Source organism: Amphiprion ocellaris, chromosome 12, assembly GCF_022539595.1.
Source record: "Amphiprion ocellaris isolate individual 3 ecotype Okinawa chromosome 12, ASM2253959v1, whole genome shotgun sequence".
NCBI lineage: Eukaryota > Metazoa > Chordata > Actinopteri > Pomacentridae > Amphiprion > Amphiprion ocellaris.
Window position 1 is genome coordinate 14988913 of NC_072777.1, and position 21547 is coordinate 15010459.

Genomic DNA, 21547 nt, shown 5'->3' on the forward strand with positions numbered 1-21547 from the left:
TTCTTATATGGGTCATTTTTGACCCACTTATGGAAGAGTGTAGGGTCCAATCACTCGTGCATCTAAGGGTTCAATGATGTTGGGGTGGATGGATGGATCAACCAACCAGTCATCATTGTTTAGCTTTAATGCCTCCATACTGGCAACTGCCATGGTAAGGAACATCACATTTTATGGAATTTCATACATACATCTGTCCAGCTATCAGTCTGTCCATCCATCCACCTGTTTGTTCCATTCTCCTGAACATTATGTGTCACAGTTAGACTTTGGTGGTCAAAGGTCCATGTGACCTCACAAAACGCATTTTTAGTCATTAATTACAAATTTATACAAATTATGCAAAATTGTTCACAAATGTCTAGTAAAATAAAATAACAAAGTGATTACTTTTTAGATCCAAAAGGTGAAATGTGAGCTTCACTGTGGCATTGTAATGCTCTATGACTGTGGCCAATATTCAACACCATAAATCAGAAACAGAAGGAGCAATGGATGTAGACTGCACCATGAATGATTAGCAGAAGCATGCAACTGTGAGGCAGCAATTGTCATTTTTGTTTTTCACATCATGTCGCATCATGGAACAGTTTCTCACCAATCTAAGTGTCAGAACACTTCTATGTGACATTGCATGAGAATGTGGACAAATAAGGATTCTATCCAATAATGCTCCTTGCAAACTGTCTGCATGTAATACAAGTTGCTTATCAATTAAAACTAAGGTTTTGTATCATATAAATGTGGATCTCTAAATAATTGTCAACTTATAAGCTACAAGTTTTTTTGACAGAATGCACTGCTGTTTTAATTTGGATAAGTAATTTAAATAATTTATGCTTACAGTTTTAATGGTACCGATGTATCTTTTAATTGGATCCATTAGCAATGGTTTTGTGCTGTTTGCATGAAAATGTATTAAGCCTTAACTCATAAACACTCACTGGCCCAAATACAGCCCTCATGATTCAAGCAGTGTAAAATATATTAAGACAGTAATACCATAGCAACAAAATTTTCTGGCTTTGTGATGGGATTTTGTAGCAGAGACAGTCATTTCTTACCTTTTCTGGTGTCTGTTGGGGCAGATACTTGAATCAGTATGTGCTCTTTTTACCACAGGAGCCAAGCGAAGAAAAAATGCTTCCAAACATTATTGTCTTTTAGTGGTAGTGGGGAGATATTTCTTTCAAAAAGGGGAAATATTAGCAGAAAAAATAAATTAAAAAAAAGAAATAGATCATATGTTTTTCACACTTATCACTAATTTATTATTTCCTAACCAGGAGCTTCGATTTAAACAGTTCCTCACGGTTGGTTGACCAAGATCATATGGACTGATGAACATTCAAATAGTTTCCTAACTTAATTTGTACAATACGATGTTAATGTTAGTAGGACATACGGATTTGAGATAAGTTGGAGCAGTAAAGATGAGGGATAAATACCAATCAAGTGACAAATTGGCACTAAAAATAAATAAACCTAAATCTTGTTGTGGCATCACAAAGTGTGTGGTTGTGAAAGAGAGTAAACCAGATGGCCAGTGGATGTGTGGCTGACTGATGATGATGTGGATGTATTCTGGTGTAGTAACACCAATCACAACTGTTGTCAGCACAGTTGGCATTGAATACTATTGTTAGTCTGGGCAAATACACATGTTCCTCCTTTGCAACATCTGCACTATATTGTATTACATTACAGGTCTAAAGCTGGCTGTCAAATCAGTGCATTTTATGAGAATATAACTGACTCATGTTTTTATTGGTGGATGTTTTTCATGTGATACCCCTTTTATCTGGAAGCTGTATATTTTTTCTGCCACATCACTCCCTGATATTGCTTAACTGTATAACAGTGAACATTGTAATGACAGACATCAAGCCCACTGACTTGCGATGTGTGACACAAATATGCTATCAGTCATGATAAAAGATGAAGACAAAGAACAGATTGTACATCCCCTTTCCACTGTGGCATTTACATGTTTGATGTTTTTGGATTATCTTCAGACATGAATCATTTACATTCACTGGCAGCATTAAAACGCATTTCCACTCTGAAATTAGATTTTGCTTCCCCTCACCAGAGTTCCTTTCATGTTACATCATTTAATATTGACAGTAAACACTTTGTCTCGCTTGTTTCTTGTCTACCGGGACACTGACAAAACATTTTGACAAGCATGTTACTATCTGAGCTGCCAGCTGCCTGTTTGTTGTAATGTGTGTTGTAATTTATACACTGCTTTTATAGTGATACGGCACTCAAGTGTTGAATATTTGCCAGATTTTTAATGCATCTACATTGCTTGCTTCACAGAAACACAACTGATGAACGGTGTAGCATGAGAGTGTAAATTTATTCAAGCAAGAAGCAGGGAAGCTACAACAAACAAGTGTGAACAAGTCTGAATCTGGGTATTATTAATATGAAATTACTTGCGCATATCAGAATAAGCAGCCAATCTCACATCATGGCAGAGAGGAACACTGTCCTGATTTTCTTAATGTGACATAGAGTGTCTTCTATCATATAATATGCCTTGTGAAACTAAATTCAGCGCCTCAGGCTCTATTTCAAGAAATTACTACAATTTTATCAGCAAAAATAAATGCTCTCCTATCTCAGCGAGGCTGCTGAGTTAATTTAGAGCAAGTACAGATCTGTGCCAACTAGCTGTGCCTGACTAACCTCATTCCAGATGGCAGCATGCCGACCATAACAGGTCAGCCTCGTCCGCCTCTTACCTCAGGCTCAGCAGTGCAAACGCACACTCATTGTGTCTTTGACAATGTATTGACTTACATTAATATCAGACAGCTCACTCTGTCCATTATTATTACTTTACATGCCCAAATCTGACATGTCAGTAGACCTTTGGAAAAGAATTTTATATTTCAATGAAACATTTTTTTACAGGTTAAGTAAAAGTTTTGACATGAAATTATTCAAACCACCTTATTATACAGAATCTAATTCACTGTATTAGAATTTTACATTTAAACATGTCAAATCTCCCTAGGTTCCTATTTGAATATACAGTATATTATAATTTCTTTAATTATGAATTATGGAGCCCCGGGCTGGCAATAGAAAGAAAAGAAGTACTCCAGCTACTTTGCTGAAGTTGGAAAGATTTGTACAGACTGGAACTTCTCAGATTAATAAATCCAAGGTGAACTATTGTTGAAACACAAAAGAGGTTTCTTTATGACCATAGTAAGGTAGACAAAGAGCTGCAACCTAGTTTGAATCTAAACAAACTGTCCTCCTGGCTGGCTGTCTGTATATAGACTTATCTAGTGGGCACAAATTATTGGAAATGTAGAAACAAATGGTATCTCCTGTGTGCACAATAGCGTTTAAAGTGTTTAATAAAAACCTGGCCTTGATATAAGTTTTTTTTTCTCTCCATGGGGTTCTGTAAAAACGCAAAGAAACTAATTAAATGTAAATGTGTCCGATAAGTGCAGGGAAAAAATCCAAACTCAATTCAGCAGTCAGACACACTTCACTCACTATATACTTAAATTTGGTAGACAGATATACTGTATGAACATGAAGTCATAGTTGAATCAATACTACCAAAAATATACCACATGAGGAGGAGGTTAGGAGCTGCTACATAACTGTGTTGGCATGAACACATCAAGAAGACAATACTGAAAAAAAGTGGTTATAATGATAATAACCTCAATAAACAAGGTTGCGTTTTAGTCAGCTGGTAGCCATGGAGTCAAAGCAAGATGCAATGACTTAGAAAATGATGTTGAATTTAAATGGCTTGTGAATCCTATTTGACATGATGTAAGCAATACTGCATTAAAACTAAACACATCATGGTGGACCAGGTCTTCAGTCTTCTTCTACATAATAGTTTCCAGTGCTATACACCTTAGAAATGGTCACTCTTGGAGGTAGTGCTGGATGTGCTTGTAGCTGAACTCTCAGGCTACAAAAGAAAGATAATCAAAATGTGTTTCTTATGATGACTTCAGTATAATAGCTTTTTAGTGTTAGAATCGGAACAAGAGAAACAATGTTATTCATCTCATTCTTCACAATGTGTGCTATCAGAACAGACCACATGAAGGATATTAGCCTACTAGGCCTCAGTAACCCACTCTTGATCTATAATTTAGGCTTAGGGCTACAATAACTGCAAACAGCATAAGGTCATAGACTGCATATAAAAGACGGATGTAGCATCCAGGACTGAAAAGCGAAGCCATTGCAGTAGAGCATTACACCAGCATTCTTTCCAGTGGCCAACAGGGGGTGACTCCTCTGGTTGCAAGAAGAATTGTTAAGAACTCTATGAGAAAATGAAACTACAAATCATGTGATCTGTTGCCTCAATAAACATTTTCCCACTGAGTTTATGGTCTCAATTCTAGTTTAAAGTCTCCTTTGATACAGCATTATGTCAGTTTTTAAAATTATAGTCCTATTTAGAGGAAAGTAAATGATAAAGCAGTATCCTTTAAGTTGGGATTACTTTGTGATTGACAAGTTGCCTTGGTTTGGAGTGCATAATATCCTCGAGGTCCCAGTCAGATCCAATACTTGTTGGGCTAATTCCAAACTCAAGGCTTCAAAAGTCGGGTGACGTCACAGTCGCTATGTTAATCTTTTATACACAATTGTTCCAAAAATTTGGAGTCATTTAGAAATTCCCTTATTTTTGAAAGGAAAGCACTTTTTTAATGAAGATAGCATTAAGTTAATCAGAAATACAGTCTAGACATTGTTAATGTGGTAAATGACTATTCTAGCTGGAAACGACTGACTTTTAATGGAATATCTACATAGGAGGCCCATTTCCAGCAACCATCACTCCTGTGTTCTAATGGTACATTGTGTTCGCTAATCGTGGTGAAAGACTAATTGATGATTAGAAAACCCTTGTGCAATTATGTTAGTACATGGATCAAAGTGTGAGTTTTCACGGAAAACATGAAATTGTCTGGGTGACCCCAAACTTAAGAACGGTAGTGTATATAGTCTATGCATAAGACACGTGAATCGATGACTAAGTTGTTAACAAGTGAGTTGCTGTGTGAATAATGCAGATGCTAGGTTTTGACAAGAAAAGACAATCATCAGAGTCTGGCAGCGTTACAAAAATGCAGTTCTCAATTGGTGAACTGTTCCTTTAGGATGATGTAGGATGTCTAACCTGATCTACAACCTTAACCCTAAAAGCAAATGCGAAATAAATTCAACTTGAGGGGATTTGATTCTTGTCCCCACATGGGAGCTCAGTCCCCATAACATGACTGTGCTAACAGATTACTGTCCCCACAATGTTGAGAGTTCATGTCACACACACACACGCACACACGCACACACACACACACACACACACACACACACACACACACACACACACACACACACACACACACACACACACACACACACACACACACACACACAGACACACATACACTAACTCAAGGCTGTGCTGCAGGACTTGTGCAGTGAATGTAGGTTAATGCACACTTTACAACACTTCCTCTCCTCTGGCTGTAACACAGCAGACATCCTCTGCAGAGGCAGTGTGAGTAACTGTAGTAAACCCAGTGCAAGTGTGTGTGTGTGTTTTTGTGTGATCTATTTTTGGTACAAGAGTGAGTGCTGATGCCAGACTTCTGAGGAGAGTGTGGACATCGTATAGTGGAACAATGAGCATTGTTACCATGGTTACAAGCGTATTCTCATTCATTAGGACAATCAGGAATTTGAAAAGCAGTTAATATGCTTTCAAAGGAATCTAAGGTATGTATTTGTCATCTTCTGTAACATTTGCTGCAGCAGTGAAATCTGAAGTATTAAAGCAAAAAAATTTGCAGTACATCCCATGATAGTCTGTAATAGATTTATCATCTCCAACAAACCTACTTTGCACTAATCTTTTGACAATTACGTCCCAAGCCACCTACCTACCCTCTGCTTTTATTAATATGGAAGATGCCCTGATCCATTATTGATTCGAGGGGCTGTTCTTTGCTCTGCAGCACTTTTGTTGCCTCGTTCCTTCCTCAGAAGCTAACCCCCACAAGGAAAACTCAGTGTGATAAAACGAAGCCAGCAGTTCTGCTTGTAGCCACTGATCCCTGCTACAGTTTATCTAATGCAACTTGGGAGGAATCCATTTCTCTGGGGAGTGTTGTGCTCTGGTTGGTGGCACACTAAGAGAGGTTTCATCATAGAATAGAAGCAGAAGTAGTGCTGTTTGAAGCTGCTTTTTCTGTCTTTTCAGAGACCTTCTGATTTATTGATAGAAATGAATTAAAATCTGAACTTGAACTTTACAATTTTTTTGATACATTAGCAATACATTTTATAGTTCATAAAGGACTGCACTGGCTCAATTCAAAAGTTTATGAATATGTAATAGGCACTGACTCATGGACATGAGGCAGGCTTTGCTAAACCATATCTGCGCCAGCTTTTTGCCCAGCTGATCTGGAAAGGTTTGAGCACTGAACCTTATGCCATGAATATTGATGATTTGCATATAGATGGGTAAAAAGCTTTATGTAGCATATTTAATGGTGGTTGTCTGCTGGTTGTGGAGCACAGCTTCTGCTGGAGATTTTTTTAAAAGGTTCAATTGTTTTCTTAGTCATGTTAGCAGCACAGCTGTGTGACATGTCTGTCAACCACTTTGGCCAAATTATCTAAACTATTGGATGGGTTCAGACAATAGTAGTTTAATGCCCCACACATAAAAAGCCAATGATGTGTTCATTAGCGTTACTTTGGTGAACATGCTAATGGAAATGATATTATACCTGCTTTGTATCAGAATGTTAGCAATATCTTTGGAAGCGTCTTAGAATGGTGACATTAGCATTTATCTCAAAGAACAGCTATGCACATGCATAAACTCACAGAGCCTCAAGAATGCCATATTATTAAGACATATTAGGTCAGCCAATATACTTAGTTGGAAAAACTTCTGTCAAAACTGCAAGAATAACTGAATGATATGCTTGTACTGAAACATATATACTGATATGCAGCCCTTTCCTGATATGTAACATGGCTGCTGCAATGGTCGCTTTTACATTAATATTTCCCATGCTTTCATTCAGACAAGCCACGTACAATAATTGCATGCATGCATTCTCTTTGGAGATGCTCATGTGGTTCCAGCTGCTGTCGGATGCTGCAGATATTTAATTAGCTTAGAGGAAAGACTCCTACAAACAGCTGGAATCAACAAAATAAATTTCAGCTCCTGTTAAGATTTTTGTCAAAACCTGCATCATATGTATTATTGGTGAGTGTCATTCATGTGTCTTTTGCTGTCTGGGATGTTTTTGGACCAGTTTTGGTGCTGAAATGTGTAAAAAGCCTTCCCCAAATCACTTAAGATAATTCAAATAATGTAGTTTTTGCAATCCGCTACAGCATGCAGTTCAGACTTGCACTTCTACAGTGTTGAAAGTCATATTGGAATGTTACAACATCCAGCTGAGCAAAACTGCTGTCTCAGCTTTAATGGATAGGTGAGCAGGGTGCTCATTCAGACATTAAGACAGTTGTTGTCAGATTAACAAAAAAGAGCGCCTAAGAAATGGTTGAAATGTGTTATAGAAATTAGTTCGGTTATGAGTTGTGATGAAGCGTGATGAATCAAATCTGTTTTAGTTATTTTTCTATTTTTGCTTATATTGGACAGTCAAAGAGCCAGACGGGAAACATGGAGTGAAAGACGGGGATATGACATTCAGCACATGTTACTGGTTAGGACTGAACTGTGGATGTTGCAGTAATGTTGCATGTGCTGTAACCATTGGACATTTAATTCAAACAGCATGAAGTCACTGGCTGTTCTCTGGGTAGAATCCTTTTGTACTGTCTCATGCACAGGAAAAATAGTCAATGCTGAATACAAATACGGTTTATCAATAGACAAAAGTTGCTACATAGGCACTTATACATCCCGGGTGTTTATCATGTGTTGTTTACTGCCTATCCTGAAGAGCTTTAGGCATTTCTCTATACAGTGACATATTTAACTGACTCTCAGCTGATTCTCATTTGACTGTCTTGCAACTTATGAGTTATCCAACATGAGCATCACATAAGCATGCAACCTCGATACACTGAATATCAGATTTACCATGTTCATTTCCTGCAAATACTAATAAAGTTGAGGCAAAGCTTTGTGATTTCAATCAGATGAATAGTTATTTTTTCATACTGCACAACAGTTAATGTTGTTACTTCCAGTCATATGACGGACTGCTCTGTGGCAAATGAAACAATCTTAAAAATTTAATTCATAATGCAGTTCTAAACATAGACCAAACATAATACTGGCCAGTTCTTGAAATATTATACAAATAAATATATTTCTCTTCCCTGGAATTTGGAAAGCTTTTTTAAACTCTGGCCTGCTGCTGATAGAGTCAGGCTGTTGGGGTCAGACTAAAGCCAATTGTGGCTTCCCTGCACAGTATTTGGTTCATGCTTAAAGTGTTGATGTGGCAATACAGTAGCTGTTGAGTTATGTAGCAGTTCACTGTGGTGTATTAGCCTTAAAACGGCTGTGTACCAGAACAGCAGAGGATTGGGAGGCAGGGTGATGGTGGATGAGAGGATGTTGAAGAGAAACGGGAGAGGAGATTGCTTTTGACCTCCACCAGATGTGAAATGCTAATACTGCAACACAGCTGGCTGGCTAGACTGGGGGAGGGCTAGACTGATTGTTCTGCTAAAGCACAGCTACGTACCCTGTGAGACCAAATATAAAGCTACATTTTGAAGTTGTGCAGCGCACTAACCTCACAGTGCAGGTGGGAGACAAGTTGAAGAAACAACCTGAATAAAGGAGAAACAACGATTGCAGATGCTTCAGCACATGTGCACTGCCTGGCACAATCAGGGAATTAACATCCAGTTCATAAACCCCTCATTACAAAGATGAATGCACATTTGGGAGTTCAGTGGTGCAAAAACCACAGTTCTGGTGGCTTCTGACTTCAGCATTTTAAGTTGGCGTTTCCTTTAATTTGTCACCCATCTGTAGGTCTTAGTTTTAATTAACAGTGTATCTATATTGCTTTTGTTTTCTGAACTCACATGATTTAGCAATTCCCATTAACCACAGCGCCCCACAAAATTTGGAATTTGATATTTTTGCCATTAGCTTATAGTGTTTGCATATAAAATCATAAGACAGTAGTGAAATAAAGAGTGATTATCAGCGTTCATGTAATGTTCTTCACCTGCACAGGCACTTGAGTATTTCACAGGAATAGTTTTGTTGAGTGGACCTACCCCACTTTTGGATGACAACAACAGACTGAAAGGTGTAACTTATACCCAAGTATTTTCCTCTGCATGGACAGCTCATAAAAAATTGCAGTGCACCTGCAGTGAGAGTTCACCACCGTGAACACCAGAAAACTGACTGTGACAAATACAGAGTTCATCAATAAAAAGAGGAAAAAAATTTTTTACTGAGTGGGGAAACAGATGCAGTGCAGAAAGCCATGAAGGCAAAACAAACCAGTTGTTGACTTCAAAATAAAAATGACAGAAAAATACTTGAGAGTGTAGATGTGAAAGCATGGCAATGCATAGTTTGTAGAAGACTTCAGTCTTAGATTGTTGTTCTTAGAAGAGTTACAGAATCTGTATTGCAAGATGTGATGTAATTGAAGGTTGGGACAGCCAGCAAATGAAAGTAAATTTGGTTAAACTTTACAAAGGTAATACTGTAGATACAAACCCACAACAAACTTAAATTCCTAGATTGCTGGTACCATATCGGTTGCTTTAACTCTACTAAACTGTCCATTTTTGGACAAAGCAATCTGCTCGGTCACATGCTTAAATTAAAATTACATTAGGGTGACTTCATAGCTGAAGAGTTAGGACACATATCCCATGTGTGCAAATGCCTTCAAGCAGTCAGTGCTGGCCTTTACAACATGTCATTCACCTGGTCTCTTTTGCCTCATTTTGTGTGTGTCTTCACAGTACCTCGAGTCAACGATGCAAAAAAAAAAAAAAAAAAACCCTTGGAAAATAAGTAACAATTACTGTCAGAGTCATGCCCCCAACAGCCAGCCCTCTAAAAGTTTTATTTCCCCACTGGAGATGCAAACAATCATTTATTTTTCGCTGCAGTAACACAGGATTTGTGCACGTTCAAAATGCAGCATCTGCCCCCGTAGAAGAACTGAAAAAGCCTCCTGGATGACAAGTGAATTCTCTTCAAGAACCTAAAAGAGAAGCCCAGTTACTTTATAATGAAGCTCTGAGGATTGCTGTGACCTGGATGATTGAGAATCTACATAGACATTTTTTTTCTGTTGTGTTGACACATTCTGAATTGACATCACATGAAGTTGTTGCAAAATTAATACTCCACCTCATAGTGGAAATAACATCTGAAAAGGCAGATCATCGGTTCACTCCCGGACGTTCTTGTGAGTTTCTGCAATGGAAAGATATCTAGTGTGACCTGTATCTTTGCTGTTACGGCATCTTCTAGCAGGAGCAGACTACCTTCAGAGTCATACAGACAAAAAAACATGACACAACCATATTTTTACTCTTCCATGTGGTGTAAATGACTTGCCATCCAACACGGAACAGTGAGTATGTACTCTGACGCACAGAGTGGAGGCGGCTGCTTCTTCTGCGATATATCAGGAACTGGCTTTTGGTTGCAGACAAACTCACCCTACAGTCTGCCTCTATTTTTGTTTGACTCCTCATGTGGTGTCAGTAAATGGATTATTTATTTATTTTTTACACTGGACGATGGATTTCTGAAGGACAGAGCAACATGCTGACGAATTGATCTAAAACCAATTTAAAACCAAAAGTATCAGACCAGAGCTATTTTAAGTAAAGGAGAACAGACGCTTAGTTTGATCAGTACTTTGCACTATTGGCCCTCAATAGAATAATCCCATTTACATGAGGGAGATTTTATTTGACATAAAATATGATTAAATGGAAAATGCTTAAAAATCTTGAGGAACGTCAGCACCAAATTTAAAACCCTTATTGAGGAAAAGAATGAGAGAGGTAGAAGCATTTATGCTCACATGAAAATGAAAGCAGACATAGATAAGAATATAAAGGCATATAAATGCAAATGGGAGGAAATAAAAGTGGAGGTGGGGAGGCAAAAGAGGAGGTTCGGCCCCTCCTCCTGCTCCTGTCCATGTCCCCTGGGTATCATTTTGACAAGGTCAACCCTACAATCAGCCATTCCCCGGCTGACAGCCAAACACATAAGAGCCGCTATTGTTCTCTGGTGTATTGCCCTCTTTGTTGTTACTCAACACCATTGTGTTTCTATCACATTAACACAGTTTTGTAAGAGCCAAGTTAATGAACAGCAACAAGCACTTAAAAACATCTAGGTTTGGATATTTTTTAGCATAAGTGGAGACCAAAACTGAAAAACAGGAGGGAGACATACAGCAGAGGTCACTGAAGCCAAGATTTATGTGGTATAGCCTATATGAGGCCACACTGACCTCACCAAACTTAACCCTGCTGTTACAAGCACCAGTCTGTGCACGTCTCCTTGTGAAACTTTAACCTGAGGTCTTTCCAACTGTGACCTAAATGTAGATGAGACGATGGTCCCCATGTAGATTGCTAAATCTGAGTGCTGAATCAACAGTCAGGTCACATCTGGTTGAAGTGATGTTCAAGAATAAATGGTAAAGTTTCACTCACTGGTGCTGCAGTGGCTTTATGAACATGCATCAGTTTCTCTAGCATTTATTAGTTCAGTTTTTGTGTATGCTTCATTAAACAAGCAGCAAAGTCATCTGAGACATTTAACTTTTTTGTGGAACTCTGCAGCACTTTCTTTGGAAATTAAACATTGAAAATTGAATCAAACATTTAAAGGCATGCCACCTACTAAGGTGTTAGCCTGCAAGCTTTGACCAATGAACGGTCACCTCTGGTTTCACGAGTGATTATAGAGTGTTAACTGGTCACACTCAAATTGCATTTGAGTGGATAAATATTGAATACATAATACACATGAGTTAAAGATGTGTCCTCAAAATAGCTTTAAAGCAATCACTAAATATTCAGTATCTACCAATACAGAATCCCAATCCAACACTATTTTCCTAGATAATACACATTTCAAGTATTGTAGTTCAACTACAGTACCTGGTTGCATTACTGGTAGAATACTGTAGTGACCAGAGTAGGGGGCAGTTCTGTCCTGAATGTTCCACCTGCCTGCAGTCTGATTGCAGCAATGTGAATCATAATTAGCTCACTCCAGTCACCTGTTTGCAATTCCACCTCCCAGTATTTAAGCCAGCTCTGTCATTTACTCCTTGCTGGATCATAAAGACTCACATCTCCACATGGACTCTGTTTCTCCCCCTCCTGGATTTCCCTCACATGGGCTCAGTTCTCCGTCTGGATTCTCACCTGCCCTGCTTCAGTCTCCAGCCTGCCATAGCCCCACCTGGACTTTTGTCACCCTCATTTCTGGATAACTGCTGGTCCCCTCTGTCTTCAGCTTTCTGTCTGCCAGTCTTGTTTCCCCGCCAGCTCCCAGATTCCCCGTGTCTGCCTACCTTGCCCCGTTAGTTCTGTTTTCCCCCCTGGGTTTGTAAGTACTTCGTTTGTTGCCTGGTTCAGTTATCCCTGTTTGGTTTTTGGAGTTTTTGTAGGTCTAGTGTAGCTTCTTTTAGTATTAGATTTGGTTTAGTTTCCCCTGGTTGGTTTTCTCTTTTTGTATTGGTTTAGTTCCTGTTTTGTTAAAATAAAACCTGTTCCTATTCACCGCCTGTCTGCCATGTCTGTGCCTGCGCCTGGCTTCTCCAACCCCCTCCGTAACAAGATGTGAACAAAGTATTGGGCTTAGATTTGTACAAATATCAATCAGTAGAAAATCACCTCGTTTGGGATCGGGACATTACTACTTTAAACATTTTATAGGATACAGAACCTGCGGAGCTGTGATTAAACTGAACGTTTAACACTAAATAACTTAAAATATGTATTCTTTTCTTAGTTTGTGAAATTTTACTACATGCATGGTCACACTAGGTAAATTTATCACCCACTAAAATCTGTGTATGCCAAATTTAACAACTCTCCTGCCTCCAGTAGAGATAAATTGACTGAGTCAGTTGGTAAAAACTGTCATTGAGTGTGTTTGGGTCATTATACTAATGATGTGCAATTTTTACATCTTTGTTTTGTGCTGAATGATAGCAGAAGACTACAAACCAACAGCATGACTTTCACACTGTAGCCTATTTACAGCCTGTTCTTCTTCTCAGTATTTGATTTATTGCCAATATCACAGAGGTGACACTCCATTCTGTTCAGTGCTGAGTGAGGAGTCTTCAGGCTAATGTGACCATACCTTGAGCACCTACCATCATCGTCATCCTCTAAACTAAACTTTAAAGCTTTTTGACAGTTTAAAGCAGGAGTAATTCATTAGTTCATTAACTGTGTAGTGGTGTGTTACCATGTGAGATACCATCATTTGTGATGGTGTGACTCTGTAAAACCACTGACATGACCGATTAAACCCTTTGACAGACCAGCTGCATAACATGGATCCTAAATTGGGACCTTTGTATTTTGCTGATTACATTGTTACAAACTGGGCTCTGTTTTCAAGCTTTCGAAAATCTAGTTTGTAGTGGGTTACTTTGGTCAGTCACTGGTCTTTTCAGAGAGTGTGTTTTCTGTTGGTTGTTCTACAAATGCAGATATTCACACACATCCGCTTCAGATGCTGAAAAACCTGATTAATTTCCTGGAAATATTGCAAAAAAAGTTCCTACTTCCTACACTGCAAGGCAAGATGGACTTATTAAAAAGAGAGTCTGACAATTAATTGATTGATTGAAGCATATGTCAGTATTGGCAAAGATACTCTGTGAACCTGGAGTTATGCTGTTAGTTTTCCTGCCTGATGTTATTTGTTAAACTGAACCATATCAGTGAACCAACACAGCTGTGCCTCCATGAATGTAACTGATCTCTCTGAATGTCACAGACTGAATAAATGCTCCTGCATTGCTCCTGTAATAAGATAATGAGATAATAGCACTTGTCTCTGAGAGCAGCATGGAGGGCTGCTGACAGCGGGGAAAAGAAAAATGACGTTCCCGTTTGGAGGAGTAATAAAGGATGAAAAAGGTCAAGGGGGAGGAGAACAAAAGAAACAAAGGAGGGAAGAAATTGGATTTCTGAATGTAGGGTTCTGCTCTGCAGGTGTGTTGATCCTTGTTGAGATGGAAATCTATTTCTTATCATCTCTTGTTATTTTTCTCTTTCAATTTGTGTTTCCTGCTTGATTTTCCGAGTTTGTGTTTCACTTGTTTGAAATCTCTTACTGGCTTACTAGTCCTCCTCCTGCAGGGCAGACTTGTCACATTTCAGCACAGTTACACACAGTTTTACCTGAGTCTAGTGTAGGTTGACACATCGTGACTGTAGCCAAATTTAGACCTGGATTCTGTAATGACAGAGTATTCAGGCTTGGCAAGAAGAGCTACCTCATGAAGTATTATTTCAAACCACTAAACACTGATTCTTGCTGCAGGTTTTACTGACATCAGTTAAACAAAACAACAACTGGATATTCATGAACAACACTGGAGTCATTTCAAGGCATTGCATTAAGGAAGAAAAACCACAGAACAGACATTTTGAAACCAACAGTAGTTTATTGTTTGTGGTTTATTTTTAACTGGTAGCCAGAAAATTATATCTGTAGCATTCTGATCTGTTCTGTACCACAGATACTCACCCTGAATGAGCAGAAAATTCAGTGTGAAGACATTTTCCTGCTTCCCATTGAGCTCCTGCAAATTTATTAATCTCATAGCACAGTAAAGTTGAACACCTCCCAGAGCAGGTTTTTGTGAAATATTTGTCAGGATATGGGGGATATTTTGATAAACTTCACAGAGAAAATATGTCAGTAAAGCATTGCAAAATGCAGCAGATATTCTTTATGAAGTGAACGGTAGCAGCTGGATACACTAGAGCATATGATCACAGTCTAAACAAGAAAAGCACTCAGAGGGTGGCGGTCGATTTGTAGTAGGATCGCAATCATATGATCGTCAGCAGGCAGCTGATGTAGCGTTCACTTTTCAGAGTTACAGTGACACCATGCTGCTATCTCGCAATGATACAGAAATCTTTAGCAAATCCGTGGATCCAGACTATGAGCTGCATCACTCCCAAAATCCAATGAGGAGGTCCTTGTGTCATTTCTGACCTTCCCTGAAAATTTCATCCAAATCCATTATTCCATTTTTGAGTAATGTTGCACACAGACAAACAGACTGAAGGACAAATGTACGCCGATCGCCACGTAACTCCACCGCATTCCTTGGCGGAGTGAAAATATGTGGATTCCTGCAGAGTATCTGCTCTTTCTGCAGATTAAGAACATACTATGATATGGAATTAATTGAGTATGTATGAGAGTAAAGGTGAGTGTGTTGCTCTGCAGTTCATCTTTGGGTGGTTAAAGGGCCCATACTTCAACAGAAATGCTTCTTAGATGATCAAACAGTGTCTGAACTGCTTCCCCCTTCACCTTTCCGGCATCAGAAAAAACAGTATCAAAACTAATAATCTGACAAGCCTTTCTGCTGGCAGGTCAGGATTTGAACTTCCCTCTCATGTCTTTTAATTTAATTTCTTAAATTAAAATATTTTTTCCTTTGAAGTTTGAAAGTGTTTTCTGTAATCCTCATATTTAAAGTCCCCTTCCCATCAGAAATGTGGTTTGGTCATTGTTACTTATCACTGTGCAGAATTCGTGAATGTTCACCTTTTAACCGTCAAAGACAAATTCATCTGCTGAAAATGGAAAATTTCTCTGAGTTCACCTAAAATGTTTATGTTTAAGTCATAAACCTGCACACCATGATGCCAGTCCCGGTTCAATAGTCCACTAATGCAAATCTGATGTGGAAAGCGAAGCATGCATTGCTTCAAAACTGAGTGCAAACTTTGAGTGAAATAGGAGAAATCTTGTAACTTCTAAAATGAAACATCTTTGCATAGTCATGATTTCTGGATTTCTGAATATGTCTGCAAATAAAAGGAATCTCATAGGTCATTTGTGCAAGTAGCTTACTCTGACTTATAGTTACATTTCATTGTGTCAGTGGAAGAGTACCGAGGAACCAGTCCAATGTGGACATTTATCTCTATGTTTAAAAGACCCTTTGCGACTTAAGCACCTTTTCATGGAAAAATCCTATCAGGCACAAACAGTCAGTCAAAATGGAGTTTTTTAAACATCTTTGAACATGCCAAGAGATATGGAAATAATCTGTTGCCTGTTTTCACAGCAGCCCACTTCTCCACCTTTGAATGTAGACATTCAAAACAACTATTTTATCCTCCATCATGGTTGTACAACAGGCTGTTTGAACAAATTATTTTTTGCTCGAAGTCCTAAATGGTTCAAAAGAAATAGTTTCAAGTTTAGTTCTGAATTTTTGAAGTGAAAAACCGATATCTGTGTTTTTTGGAGCATGCAGCAGAGTCCTCTGGCTGAGCTGCCAACACAGACACACAACAATGCCTCAAATGTAGTTTACAGATATGCCTCTTTGCTCATTTTTTAACACTTATTGGTTGAAATTACTCCTCAGTCATTGCTAGTTGTAGACAAGACTTTATCAAGTTTGTTTTGTAGCTGTTTAATTTGTAAGATGTATAATTAAAAGTATCTTCAGTATGTGTTTTTAGTGTCTTTCTCATGGCTTTCTGCAAACTGGTTCCCTGTATATGATTCCTTCAACCTGAAGTGTTTGTCAGATGAGATCACTATTGATGTATTCAACTCAGTTTTGAAGGATGTTAAAAAAACACACTTGGTCAGAGCATCTGATGTATTTGGACACTTTAAAACTAAAACCAATATTTGTAGTTAGAGCTATTGATGCTGTGTGGTGTGTGACAGCTGTCTTTCATTTCTGTGTTTTATTCTGCCTTTATGGCGATATCTCCCCAGAGAAAATGACTTTACCTGGTTAAATAAAGAAAAAAACAAATCTGTGACCACTTTAACAACCCCTCCTCACAACTTGGTATTGCTTGTGTCTATCTGCCTTCCACACAATGCATGCTGGGATAAACTCCAGCTCCACATCACTTTGGGAAATAACTAGTGGGTTGAGGAAATCACTGAATGAATAAAACATGAATGCTGTAGTGACTGAGGCTCAGTAGGTGGAAGTATGTCAGAACTTTGACCTGATCAGCGGCGCTGCAGTGAAACGAATGAAGAACCAGACGGGACAAATAAGAGAGGAGGGGATGTGCCAGGACAGCCTTCATATGGCACATCCGTCATCCCCTTGTTAGCATCTTGGCATGCAAACACACCCACACAGACACACACATACACACACACACACACACACACAGAGGCCAGACAGCTTGCTGAGCCAGATGGCCTCTTGGAGAGGAGCAGCGAGAAGCTCCACAGAAGGGCTGCAGTGATTTGTGAACCATGACCTCCACACGTCCCTCCTCCTGACTCCATGCAGCACGTGTATCGAAGAGGGATGGACCGAGATAAGACCACTGAGTGTGTGCATATGTGTGTGTGTGTGTGTGTGTGTGTGTGTGTGTGTGTGTGTGTGTGTGTGTGTGTGTGTCTGTGGGGGTGGACTGTGCATTGTGTAGATGAGATTATATAGACAGTGGAGTGACTGTGCTAGATTTGATTTCAGATGTAACACAAGACTGATGTTGAATAAAGAGAAATTTTCTAATAATCTGCACTCATACATAATCACTGTTTAAAGTTTATTGTGTATAATTTAATGTGAAAATACAAACCAGTCAGATTGACTGTGTAACACTGAATTATTGCCCTACTTCGATGTATCTACAAATATTTGTTTCATTGGCATGCGAGAACAATCTAAATCTCTCATTTCCACAGTTGTGGATTTGTGCATGGAAGGAAGCCAAAGGGCTGAAACAAAGCACAGAGATCTGGTGCATTATATCAATTGTAACTAAAATGTTATTGATTTAATGAGTAAAACTTTAATTTTTCAAATTTTTGTGAGTCTTAAAAACAAAATCTTGCTGTTGGCTTTTGTGATATTTGTGACTGTTGTTCTTATTCTTTAAAAATATGCATTTACTGAATTTCAAAACCTCACTTGACTTTAATGAATGCGATGATCACACATGCAGAGATTTCTGACCTTTGCTCCTTCTAGAAAATAAAACTTATTTATGATTCGGAGACACAAAAAGGAAGCTCCACCCCTTTCAAATTTCCTTCTGGCTATCTCTCTCTACGTGTGTGTGTGTGTGTGTGTGTGTGTGTGTGTGTGTGTGTGTGTGTGTGTGTGTGTGTGTGTGTGTGTGTGTGTGTGGTGTGTGTGATTGCATTCATGAGATCACCATCCAGAAAAGGGGAAGCAGGTGGGGAATGTGGGTGTGGCAACAGCGGAGCAGATCCATCACAGCTTGGCATGCGTGTACCAGTGTGTGTCTCCTTTGTCCTGTCTTTTCTTATTTACCAATGGCTGATGCACGCACACACACACACACACACACACACACACACACAAACACACACACACATGCACGGTGGGCCTCTTCCTAAACAGCTTTGAATTTGGCTGGAATATGTAATCCGCCTCTTGGTGGTTTGCTGTGTTTGTCTGGTGATATGGACTCTTTAGATGTTTTATGATATTCAGCTTGTGTCCAGAATGGATTTCTTTGTTTTAAACAAAGACAAAGACATCATTATCTCTTTCCAAAACTATTTAAATTATTTTGCATATATGACTTACATTCAGGGTGCAAATATGTTATATGCTACAGTGTAAGTGGACAGATGTGTTTTACAACAGAGTAGGCAAATGTCTGCAATTATATCTACGAAGATATTCCATACAAACACAATATTAAACATCACATATGCCATGGAAACCAAAGGTACTGCTCAAAAGACATTTTAAAAGCTGTGAGAACTCTTATTGATATTATCTGCTAATTGTCATGTCTTTTTCATTTTTTATTTTTTTTAAACTTTTGCTGGTTTAATAAAGAAGAGCAAGAGCAGGACTACAGGGGTCAAACATATTAACATATCTCAGTTTACACAGCTTCAACTGGTGGTATCAATAATTTTTGGTGCCATGGCAGCTGCAGAACTAAGATATGCTGCGCTTTAACTGAACTGTTGCTGGTATTTTGTGTTCTGATTCTAATCTTTCAACAGGCAAAAAAATCTGAATGGTAGAAATGAATTAAAAATACTTTGTATACGTTTTGGGAAAACTCCTGAAATTAGATTTTAGTTTTCAGGCAGTCTAGGTATTTTTAAACCCGTAGAATCCAAAAGTCCACCACTTAGTTTGAAAGCCATGTTGTCTTTAAAAACAAACAAACAAACAAACAATGGCAAAATTACAATATTTACTACAGCCAGAAACTGTTTAAAACAAACCAAAAAAACACCCAAAAAACAAAACAGTCATGAGATTTTCATCTTTTCAAACTTGCCATTAAAAATGTTAATCTGACGTGCTGCTGTGTCAGGACAAATAAACATATTTAAATCATGATATTTTATCACAATGATTTTATTCTATATGTTTCATTAAAAAATGTCAAAAATCATTTCCACTAATCAGATTCTGTCAAAAAACAAAAAAAAAAAAGTGTTCTCTTTGGGGCAACTGTAAAGCCATGACTGATTGAACTTTAACTAACAGTCACATGATAAAGAGACACTTCGGCTGAACACACACAGAGCAGAGAGAAGACATGTATGGAAATAAATTAAACATCTAAGAAGTAAAATAGTATGTGTGGTGGTCTTAGTACTTTTAGTCACGGTGGTTGTGTTTTGTGTGTTGTTAGAGGTGAAGGACTTTATACGACAGTGAAAAATGAGCCCACCAACAATATAAATGTTACTCAAGCAAAAACAAAACAAAACAAAAAAAAAAAAACACCCAGAAACTGCTTGTGGTTCAGAAGCCTAGAGGATCTGAAATCTTGTTTACGTTGTGTATACTTCATTTCTGGAAACAAGAGCACCGGCAAAATGAAATTATTTAGTCGACCAAATGAAGCATCGCTAAGGAAAGAAGCTGCTGATAGAGATACAGACAATATGTTACATTATACCATCTGTATACAGTGCAACACCTACAAAAATTAGGCAGAAAATTGGGAGAATTGCTGCACTTAGGCAAGAATAAATGCAATTTAATGAGGATCAAAGGCTGTCAAACCCATTAGTCTCGGTGCTCAGATCTAAGCGCAGACATTTTTTGCAAATGGCAACGCTTTCATTTTCTCAAATATTTACTGTATTTTTCTCTTCATGATTTTTGTATCCTTAGTATTCTATGTTACTGGACATTAAGTGTCTTTAGGACCAAATGTACAGTTTTTACATCTTTCCTTGCTTCTAATTTGGTTAATGTCTGATTATTTGATTCAGTTTTGAATTGCAACGAGGTGAAAAAATCATTTTCAGCAACAATTTTTAAGACTCTAATCTCAATAAAATGACTCCCTTTTCTTAAGATGCTGCACAGTCTCAGCCCATGAAAGGGGGTCTCAGTGAATCTGCCTTAGGCCAGGATCAAGTGTAATCTGAGCTGTCTGTGGGGTTAAATGATTACATAACCGACATCTTACAAAAAGCCTTGAAGCCTCAGTGTATTACTGGTTGTACTGGTTTCAGAGTTGGAATGAGAAGAGCTTTGATTCAGTCTCACACAGGGCTAATATTACATTCTTATGTAACCGAATGTTTGACCTTCGCCCCAATCTGTTTGATATCAAGTAATTTTTTTTCGTACTTAAGATGTATAGTTTCTGTTTTCAATAAGACAAGAAATTTTCAGTACAGGTTTCATTTTATGTTTTTTTTTTAAATGAAAGGTTGAAAATTCCTTTAATTCCTCAAACATCAGTAGATTTCACGTAAATACTTTATCTTCCTCTGTATGCACAATGACACTAAATGTGATGCTTCTAGCAGTAAATGAAAATGAATGACGTGGCCATTCTGTTTGATGTATTTTAATAGTGATGTATCTTCTTTCTGTGTGTCTCTGCAGTGCCAGATCTCACAGGCTTTGAATGGAGTGTCAGAGAAAGCTAAAGATGCCAAGGAGTTCCTGGTTCAACTCAAGAACATGCTTCAGCAGATACAGGTATCAACACACCTTTACATTGAATTCAATATCAGATACACCACCGTTCAAAAGTTTGGGGTCACTTAGAAATGTCCTTATTTTTGAAAGAAAATCTGTGTTTTTTCAATGAAGATAACATTAAATTATTCACAAATACAGTCTAGACATTGTTAATGTGGTAAATGACTATTCTAGCTGGAAATGACTGATTTTTAATGGAATATCTCCATAGGGGTACAGAGGAACATTTCCAGCAACCATCACTCCTGTGTTCTAATGCTACATTGTGTTAGCTAATGGTGTTGAAAGATTAATTGATGATTAGAAAACCCTTGTGCAAT

General features: G+C 38.3%; 1 protein-coding gene across 2 annotated transcripts in view; it reads left to right on the forward strand.

The window, feature by feature from the left end:
- The window catches only part of LOC111564633 (E3 ubiquitin-protein ligase TRIM9), a 92234-nt gene that overhangs the window by 10861 nt on the left and 59826 nt on the right, over positions 1–21547 (forward strand). For both annotated transcript variants that reach the window (XM_035945514.2, XM_023264330.3), the window contains exon 2: positions 21129–21224. In XM_035945514.2, the coding sequence (XP_035801407.2) occupies positions 21129–21224 (96 nt within the window). The remainder of the gene's footprint in view (positions 1–21128; positions 21225–21547) is intronic.